Source organism: Gavialis gangeticus, unplaced genomic scaffold (assembly GCF_001723915.1).
Source record: "Gavialis gangeticus isolate Ggan-Ray unplaced genomic scaffold, GavGan_comp1, whole genome shotgun sequence".
NCBI classification, from domain to species: domain Eukaryota; kingdom Metazoa; phylum Chordata; order Crocodylia; family Gavialidae; genus Gavialis; species Gavialis gangeticus.
Genome location: NW_017728991.1, coordinates 12773191 through 12783479, shown reverse-complemented (window position 1 = coordinate 12783479; position 10289 = coordinate 12773191). Strand labels below are relative to the sequence as shown.

Genomic DNA, 10289 nt, shown 5'->3' with positions numbered 1-10289 from the left:
TCCATCACCACCCACTTGCTCTGAAGCCAGTGGCCATCGCCGTGTGTATGGGGCTAGGCCAAGGAGTCACAGGCTTCGTGGAGGAAGATGGTAGGATACCCAAAGTTGTCACTCCTTGTCCTACCCCCCGTATGCACGGGGATGGCTACTCCCTACAGAGCAAGTGAGCAGCGATGAACCCAAGGCCTTGCTCTTCTTTAAAAGCAGCGGCGGCCATAGGGGACGGCAAACCAGGTGACCACACAGGGTCCCACACTTCAGGGGGTCCCAACATTTTGCAGCAGACGTCTGGAAAAAACCCAAAAGTCTGCAAAGGCAAAACATTGGCAACGAAAGTCTGCAAAATTTGCTTACGGGTCATCAAAACGAAGCCTGTCCGGCCCCCACGCGCCCCTCGCCCAGGCCGCGTCACAACCGCGCCGGGTCGCCCCCCCCCCCACCCCTCGGGCGCGCTCGTGCTGGCTCCGCGCGCCGACAGGCCTGAGCGGGAGGCGCAGGGCACTGTGGGAAGGCCTCCGGCCGCCGCCATTTTGTCTCTGTCACTCGCGGGCGGGCGGGCAGTGCGGGCGGGGAGGGCTGGGAGAAGGAAGGAAGGAAGGAAGCGGCGGCCGGCGCGGGGGCCTCGGGCAGGCGGACACCATGATCTCGGCCGCGCAGCTCCTGGACGAGCTCATGGGCCGGGACCGAAACCTGGCCCCGGACGAGAAGCGCAGCAACGTGCGGTGGGACCACGAGAGCGTGAGTGCGACTGACGGGCCCGGCCCGGCCCGGCCCGGCCTTGCCTCATCCGCGCGCCCGGGCCTGCGGCTCCCCTCCCTCTGCCCGGCTGGGGCCGCATTGCACAGGGGGGTTCTCTGGAGTGGGGGCTGCGTTTTTACCCCCCACCTTCCGCCACCTTGCACGGGGCTTTGCTGGGGGGGAGCTTCTCGGTGGATGTGGGGGGGCCCTGCCCTACCTTGCCTTGCCTTGCCTTGCCCGTGGGGTCGGGGCTCTGGGAGAGGCCACATCTTCTTCCGGCCCTTGCCCCAACATCCATCGCCCATGCCCACAATTATGGTCGCTGTTTCGCGGGAGGGCAGCGGATGCCCTTCGCACATGGTTGTCACGTTTCCTTCCCGTAGGCAGAGGCGCGCGGGGGCCGCCTTACGGGCTAACCTGGCCCTGGGAAGACGTCCTGTCGCGGCCACCGCAGCCCGAGGACTGTGCTGTGAAGTCAGTCAGGGCAGCGCAGCCCCCCCAGATTTCGTGGAGTCTGCGGTACTTGGGTGGTGAAGTCTGTGCTGCAGGATAGCATTCATTAGGGGTTTTACTAAGGGGCAAGGGGGCATCCCGGACACTGCAGGCGGAGCGATGAATGGGTTTGCTTGGTAGCGAGCGAGCACTGTGGTTGAGGTTGCTGAAATGTGTTGCGTTTCTGCTTTGGATTTTATTTTAAGACGCGGGTTCTCACACTGTGGGTCATGACCCCCCCAGGGGTCGTAATCAACTTAAAAGAGGGTCGCAAACTTCCTTCCCTCCCCAGCCACCGCTCCGCGCCACTGGTTTCTCATCTGGCCACTCCCCGCTGTGTCCCACTCAGGCGCAAGCGGTTCCTCCGGGGCGAGCGGGATCCCCAGGCGGTGGATTTCACTGGCTTTCATCATGGGGGGTTGCGGTATCACGGACTTTAAGAACTTCTTAGGACAGGGGATCTCAAAGTAATGGAAAGTGAGAAAAGCTTTATATTTACTTGGTTTGCACCTGATCTGTGAGATTGGGCACTGTTTTCCCCATTTAAAACCAATGAAATGTGAGTGGAGTCTCAAATAGGGCCAGTTTAAGCTTTAGAAACTTGTCATGTAAAGTAGACTTTGTTAAGGCCTCTATCTGGCTTGGTTTGGAAAACTAAACTGATTTAGCAAAGTTCACCTCTGGAAATGGCTTGATCAGATGTATTATCTGTTGTGTAGTTCCTAGATTTAACAATTGGGGAAGAGCCTCTTATTCTTCTAAAAAAGGCTTAGGCCTTCAGGCTTAATATCAATCTATATTATTTCATCTGATAATATCCTGATTCAATCAGGTATATAGTTCAATACTTTCTTTTGGTCTTGAGTTTGGGATGCACACTGACTTTGTTTTTAAGACAATTTTTTACACATAACAGGAAGTAACAGGGATTTCTTGGGGAGGAGAAAATATGTTCCATGCTGTTTTGTCCTGTTTTTCAGTCACGTCCAAGAGGATTAATATCGGTCAAACTAGTATTGTTGAGAAATGTACCTTTTAACTATGTAACAGGCCTTTGGATACCTAACTTGAGGCTGCTGGATAGCTTTATTGACCTGGAAGCAGGTCCCCTTGTCACTTTGTTAGCTTGCCTTTGACTAGTAGAAAATTCACAGACTGTTTTTATTCCAGCAGGGGAAGTACAGCGTCTGCCCCCACCTGCTTTGACCCCAACTGCCCTTTGGGCAGGGGGCTGGACTCGATGATCTTCCGAGGTCCCTTCCAGCCCTAATGTCTATGTAATCTATGCTTTCATGGGGCTATTTATGCAGTTTTTGTAAGCACCGTGTTGGTGTCTTTATTGAATACTGTACACATACATTATTGCAAGTAAAGTGTATGCTTCCTAGACACTACACTTTTACAGGTACAAGTATTTGGAAACAAATCTATACCCATAACAGAACAGAAGTTCAGTGTGTGCACGCTAGTTTAAAAATGACAGAACCTGGTCTGAGATTTGCACCCTTCACCAAAGGGCGAATGTGCGTTGTTTGCTACTGATCTAAACTATGCCACTTACAGAAAACGACATAATTCTTGGATCAGTTCCGTCTTGGGGTCTTTGAATGTCTGCACCTAGCCCTAGAGGGTCAGCTTGGTGGTACCTACCAGAAGCATACTTGTACATGTTTTTTTTCTTTTAGTTATGCCTAATTTCTAGCTAATAATGAGCTAGGTTCATAATATTACAATTTTTTAAAATTGGGGAATTCTGTTTTAATTCCTCCTGCAACATTAATTCAACTGCTTTTTACTTTTTTTTTATGGTTATATCATAGCCTGCAATATCCACCATCTCCCGTAGATGAAAGGATGCCAAAGGAATGAGGGGGGGGTTGGGTTTTTTTCCTTGATCAGTATACTTGGATGTATATACTGACACTGCTTTAGGAAACCTGAATCTTTGTTATTCTGATCAATAAGTTTAGCTATGTAGAACTAATTGCGTACATTTCAAAGGCAATGTCCTATGAGAGTAATGCTTTACAACAGCAGATCTTAATATTAAAGATGCTGTTTCGCCCCATAGTTCTGGTAAGCATAAAGCAAGACTCTGTTTAAGACTGTGCGCACCTGGGTTTAGTAAAAAATCAACTAAACTGTAATTAGACGCTGTACTCTTGTCTCCTGCTAGTTGAGAACCATTACTGTATAATTCAGAGTAGTTTGGATGTTAGTAGGAGAAGGATGAAAAGAACCATGCCTGAAGCACTGAATGTTGTTAGCATTTTGAAAAGGGCATGTTTCCACTAGAGTTGGAAGCATTATAAAATGTATTGTTTTGGGGTCTTTAAAACAGCGGAAAAGGGCAATTCTACTCAACACACTAAGCAACTGTAATAAGAGTGCTGAGGTTACTCACTTTGTTATCCTGCTTCTTTTTGTAATTTGTTCAAACAAAACACAAACAAGTTTTGAAGTAAAACAATAAGTATCATATTATATGAATAGTAATCAAGTATTGGTTTGCAATTCCAGTGGAAAACAAGCTGATCTTCAAAAATAATAATAATAATTTCAGGGCAGCTTGTGATTTGCTGGATTTTTTTGGAGGACTTGTATTTTACTTTATCTTTACAAGAGGAAAGTCTACACTGACCTAAGGCTTTGCAGTTCCATTTCCCCCATATTTCAGAATTGTAGCTAGCTAAAAGACTGTTCTAGATATAAGATTAACAGTTTACCGTTTTTCTTTATGTAAGAGGCAGTCATTATTACAAACTTAAAACACTTTTTCACTCGATGCTTAAACATTTGGTGCTGCAGATGGGAAGAGTGGCCCAGGCACAGTCTGCAGGCTTGATCGAGCGCATGGGGTTAGCCCACAGGGGTGATCCAGCATGCTACTCTGGCCCTATGCACTGGATCTGGCCACGCAAGAACCCTACACACATGTCATTCAGCCTACAGATTGCCTCACTGGTCCAAAATGTTGTGATTGGAAAGTGGTAGCAGTGTTAATTGCTGCTGCTCTAGAAGCTGTGGCACCCACCATCAAATTTTGGAACCTGTGGGGAGCTCCATTGGCCAGATAACAGCTCTGTGGGCTGAAGGTTAAACACCACTGCTTTTAACCTGTATTCCTCCTAACCTGATGAGTAGTAAATAAAATCTTACTTGGCTCTCTGTCTTATGTCATGACTGAATCAAAATGGACTTCCATTTCAATAGATCCTCTCATGGAATACAAGGTGAAAAAAGTACTAAAGCATATTTAAGACTGGTGCTATAAAGTGAGACTGGAGATTAGATTATAATGTCAGCCTTTAGAAAAGAGGCTTCAAGCTTTACTAAGTTTTGTACCGTTACCTTAAATTGTGCTGAGGTGAATGTATGGAACACCAAGCTCAAGAATATGCAGTGATCCACTTAGTTTGGTAGAAATATTGTTGTATTTGTCCTATGGAACAGTGCATGGTACCTTAACGAGGTTGTGATGATTTCTTGTCCTGTAAATTAGCTACTGGAGGAGACTGAGGATACTTGAACAAACAAATATGGGTAACAGTGACTGACAGAAGTCATCTTCTCAAACCACTGAACTGCAAACATTCTGTAAATTTAAAACCTAAATTTTGATAAAGAGACTTCGTTATGCCTGCAGGGCATGTTTTAGGATGCTAGCAGACATTTAAAAGAAAATAAAACCAAAAAGGCACTTTAAACTCTGCATGTTCCCATGTCAAGCCCCATGCATTCCTGCTTTGCTTTAACCTGGCTTGCTTGCCTGACTGACGGCTAGAAAGATCAGGTGATTTTGTGTGGCTTTTTTGGTGCTTTTATCCTAATAGCTGATTGAATCACCTTTCACTAAAAGTGCCAAAAAGCCCCACTGAAGTGCCCAATTTTTACAGATGCTGCAGAGCCAGGTTGAAGTAACCCGCTGCTGGTTTCTGTAAAGCACAGCTTTTTAACATTTGCAAGCAGCCTTAGGGTTTAAATCGGCTTGATGCATATAGAGTATCTAAAACCACAGCTTTAATCCTCTCAGAAAGACAGAGGGGGACATATTGAGGTCTGTGCCAGTTATTGGGCTTTGATTGTTACAAGGAGTGGGAGTGTCCACTCAAGGAGTCTTGATCTTACAGTTTTGTCAGTAAATTTCCCATGTAGGCAAACCTTTCATCACTGTATGTACCATGGACAATTTAATGTCTTTTTTTTTTCCTTGTACAATTAGGAATAATGTGCATCTACCTCACTGGAACATTATGTGGATGAATATTTTGCAAGTTTGAGGCGATTGGATGAAAGTGTGGCTTTCTACCCATCAAATGTCTGTTGCAGTGGTTCTCAACATTTTTAGAGTCAAGGCACCTCTCAGAAAATCCCAGCTCTTTCTTAGTTTTCACTTGCTTTTTGGCTAAAAAATAATAGAGCAATTCTGTTGCAAGTAACTCAAATACCACAGCAGGTCAGAATGTTTTTAACACTATGGATTCCCATTTTTTTAAATCTCTGCTTTTAACTTTTGAATCATGTTTGCACACCTAGCAGTGCTAACATTGTGTAGCGCCCCTTGGCAGACTTGAAAGGATCTCAAGAATCACTTTTCTGTTGAAATGAGAAGCCTGAGATGGGGAAGTGTGGTTAGACTTTTTTCTCTTTTTAAAGAAATGGTTTAAAATTTCTGTGTTGCAGTTGTAATTAGCATATATCTTTGACTGTCTAGCAGCATTTTTATATACCACAGTGGCTTAACTCTAGAATGAAAAATGTTGTAACCTGTGTCTAAATTTCATAATTACTGTTAAGTGTGGTAGTCCCAAAAATGCCAATTAATAGCTCAGTTTTCCATGAACCTAGTCTAATATTGCTTGATATTCTCATTATTTTATTCTAGTTAGTGGCTGCGCATCATGAAAAAGAAAAGCATCATTTCACAGAAGAACTATATAAATGAGTTTCGGGGGGTGGGTTAGGGGCATTGTTTGTTTTTTTGCAGTGTGGTTATAAACACAATAGTAAGCATTTAGCTAGGTCCATAATTGAAATTTTAAGGGAAATTGGATGGGAAGAAGGTCATGATAGTAGCATCTATTTTTTTATGAGTTGAAAGAATAATACATTTTTGGTATTAATGACAATATATATATTTTGGCCTTCCAAAAGCTGTTAGAGAGATCTTGTGAGTGTTGAAATGAAAGTATGGAGGGGAATTCTGGTATTATCCCCTGATTGTTATAATTACTTTAGCAGGTATAATATGATCACTGATACATTGTGGAGCCATATAACTATAAAAAATTTAGATTTGCAGGTATTTACATCCCCCCAAAAAATGCTTGTATTACTTCAGTTATCCCCAGTGCATAACCACAGCATTAACACATTTGAAATAAATTGTTGTGCTGCATGGCTGCATCTTTCTGCTTTGTGTGACAAGATGTGGAAGAACAATTAGAGAAAGTATGATCTTGCCCCCTTAGCGCTTCCAAGGTTTCCATCTTAATCTTAGTAGAATCCACAAGTTCAGGGCTAATGCTTTCTGCATACATTACTCAACAAGATTAGGTGTACCCTGTGCACCAAAGCAGCTTGCAAAATTTAGTTTAAGTATGGAAGTGGCAGAGACAAATTGTTTTCAATTAAATAGGGGTTGACCACTAAATGAGCTGCTCCAAAAGGTCAGATAGAGTCAGACTGATTGCTTATATGACATGCTGCAGAAACCTCTGTTTTGATTAAAGCTTTCCTGTTGCAGCGAAAACAGTCGTTGAGGAGAAAGAAATGGAGTGGTTTATATGTGACAAAAAGCCCCAGAAATTGACAGTCCAAAGTAAGCAGAGCCTCTTCCTAGGGTGGTAAGAAGAGGAATAGAAACATTGTTCAGAAGTAAATAGTAGAAAATTCCTTGTAATAAAAGCAGACGTGGTGCTTTGGGTAAAATCCAATATCTTTTATTAGGCCAACTCGGATAGGTGGAAAAATCATTTTTGGAAGCTTTGGGTACAAATACCCTTTGTCAGGCTGAGGAAGCATCTGCAGTTGGCCTGTGCTTCTTCCTGGATGGACTAGTATAAAAGCCAAAAGCCATTATGCTTGCGAGAAAGCTGGTTAGTGAAAATATGAATTGAGACAGTGGGTGAAAGACAGGTTGGGGGGGAGGGGAGGGAATCCCCCCCCCCCCCAGTTTACACAAACTGCATAACTGTCCCCATGAAAGCGGGATCATCCTCAGTTTCCATCTTCACTGACTGGCTTTCTCACATGCATACTGGCTTCTGGCTTGCTTACTACTCCATTCAGGAAGAGCACAGACCAACTTCAAACACTTCCTCAGCCTGATGAAGGGTATTTGTACCCGAAAGCTTGCAAAGAAGATTTTTTTTCCAGCTATTTGGGTTGGTCTAATAAAAGATAACGGGTTTACCCGAAGAACCTTGTCTGCCTATGTCCTTAGACCAACATGGCTACAACTACACCATTGCAATAAAGGAGCTTTCTTAATGGGTGAGGATATATGAACTGCACTTTTTAGCACTGAATGTTAAAGTTATTCTAGCGGCAACAGCCAAGACCAGTAACTAGGCTTGCCAGTTTTTTGGAGTTCTTAAGAACCTAACAGTTGTCATTTACTGGGTCATACCATAGTTCCATCTTACCCAGTATCCTGTGTCACACAGTGGCAGGGAGCAGGTGCTGAAAGGGAGAGTGAGTAGGGTATGACCAGGGTTTTTCCCACTTATTCTATGCTTTTTGTTCACTAAAATTGTTATCATTATTTGTGTTTTGCCATCTCAGTCTTGCTCTCCTGCTTTAACTGGTTGGCAATAGAAGTAGTAAATAAAAAAAAGTTAATTTTGACACAGGAACATCCCAGTATGTTGCTTGGGGCCAAACAGCTGCACAAGAATAAACCTCCTCAACTGTTCCCCCCCATCCCTCTTCTTCCTCCCCCCTTCACCCCCCCAGCTCAGTACTGTCAAATTATCACTTTTCTGACTTCTAGCTATCTGGCATCTCACCACATTCTTTAAACTAGCTGTGGGTATTTTTAGAATAGCTTCTTAAAAAAAAAATCAGTAACCAACATTATTATTAATGTTTAAGACGGGGGGGTGGCAATTCCAGTCTGCTTAAATGGAACATGAACATCACCCCAAACATTATTGCGTAGAAATGTTCCTTTTGGGGAAGAAGTAAGGCCTGGAGCTGGTCTGTTTCAAATAGATTCGTGACTGATTGCATTTGAAGAAAATCTTAATTTATCACACTCACCTGGAGGTAGATCCACTGCTTCTATTTTAGAGTAACTCTGAAATTCTTAGTTGGGCTATTACCAATTTTTCGTCCTTTTGGAGAATAGCAGTTAAGGATTTCTTTCAAGACTTATTTTGGTGTATGTCCTAGGTGAGTTGATGAAAGAGTAATTCTGTTTCATTCTCCTGCCAGCAATTCATGTACATATTTCCAGTTCCTTTCAATTCAGTTAATCAAGGGCCCAATTTTGCATATCATGTCCCAACCTATCCAAAGTCTTTTGAACTTAGCTTCATGGAAAGGGAGGTGAAGAATAATTTTTTTTAAGTGCAGGTTTTTTTTAAAGGGCCTCACAAACCATCCTATTTGGAGGGAGTTGGCTGCCTGATAAGATTCTAAGTATTTCTGCCTGATGCAGGCAGTTTTACTTGATTTTTTTTTCCTTTTATTCAGGCAAGGTCTTTATTACAAGTACAGATTGAATGCAAGGGAAGAATATGTTTGGAGTGGGGGGGACCCTTCCTTTGCAGAAAATTGAGGCTATTTGTCTGTTCCTCCCTAAATAGACAGTAAATTGTCTAAACAAAAACACTTTCTGTTTTTCTTTGCAGAGTGAGAATTCATGCATCTGTTGGATGCTTGAAAAGCATTTTTTTTGAGGTTCCTGCATTACTCTATATTCATCTTTAGTTATTCTAAGATTAAGATGTTGTGTAAATTGTTTTAAAATGGAAGACTAATGATAAGAGGGAACTAACATAAGCAAGCAAAATCTGGTGCTCTTGGAACAATGGGGAAAAAACCCCGGGGCTAGGTGAGTAATGTAATTGCTGTAGTGTACGTAGAACTAACTGCTGATCATCACTTAAGGTTTGTCTTCACTGCAGTGTTTAGCTTGAGATGCAACTCTTGTGTTATCCCTAAACAAGAGTATAATCTATTTTGGTAGAAGTTCTGCTTTATTCAAACCAGCAGGCCAGGTTATAGGCTGAAGCTTGTATGCTGCTAATACTCTGCCTAGTAAGGGAGTAGGGACATAGTCATGCTATGCAGACAGCGTGCAGCACCCCAGCTCTCAGACAGCACGTGATGCCCTGCTGAGCCGCACTGCACCCACACAACACAACAACTGCCACGCGGGTGCCAAGCAGGGGGAGGAGTGATCCCCACTGCCCTGCACTGTGTGGGGGAGGCCCTGCCACAAGGCTTCAGAGGCCCCGACCACTGCTGCTGCAGCCAATGAGTACAGGGCTTTTTTTCTTCTTTTCTTTTTTAAGTGCCAGGAGGCTGGGGCCAGGCAGGGCAGCCATGGGGACTTCTCCCACAGCTCCTCCAGCTGTGCCTGCCTCTGACCCAGCAGAAGGAGCTGTGGGAGAAGCCCTCATGGCTGCACTGCCCAGCCCCCACCAGGCCCCAGCTTACCAGCACTTTAAAAGGAGGGCTATGGGGCTGTACCAGACTTCCCAGGGTGCCTCTGAAACATTTTGGATTGTTTTGTTTAGTTTCAGAGATGTTTTGGAGCCTTCCGTTTTATTTCAGATTAATTGTTTTGGGCCCCAAAATGGGCCGAAACGTCTCCAAAATGAAACGGCTGCCAAAGTTTCACACTGCCCTACTGCTTAGCCAGTTGGTCCGCAGCCTGTACTGGTACATGCCATTTTTCCATCTTAAGGACTTTGTGCTTCTCCTTATTGAACCTTATGAGTAGAGACCTACCAAATTTGGGGTGGCTGCCCCCTGATTTTGCAGGCAGAACGCAGGGTCCAGCAGCTCTTCTGTGGGCAGAGCGTAGCGCTTCCGCTCGCCCCCCCCCC

The 10289-nt window shown here is 44.2% G+C and overlaps 1 protein-coding gene across 4 annotated transcripts in view; it reads left to right on the top strand.

The window, feature by feature from the left end:
• Nucleotides 1-523: 523 nt before the first annotated feature.
• Nucleotides 524-10289, top strand: part of LUC7L3 (LUC7 like 3 pre-mRNA splicing factor) — a 30155-nt gene continuing 20389 nt past the window's right edge. For 2 of the 4 annotated variants that reach the window (XM_019517455.1, XM_019517435.1), the window contains exon 1: nucleotides 526-738. In XM_019517455.1, the coding sequence (XP_019373000.1) occupies nucleotides 640-738 (99 nt within the window). In that variant the 5' untranslated portion in view covers nucleotides 526-639. Of the gene's footprint in view, nucleotides 739-10289 lie in introns of all 4 variants that reach the window. The other 2 variants (XM_019517445.1, XM_019517462.1) reach the window with 2 other exon arrangements.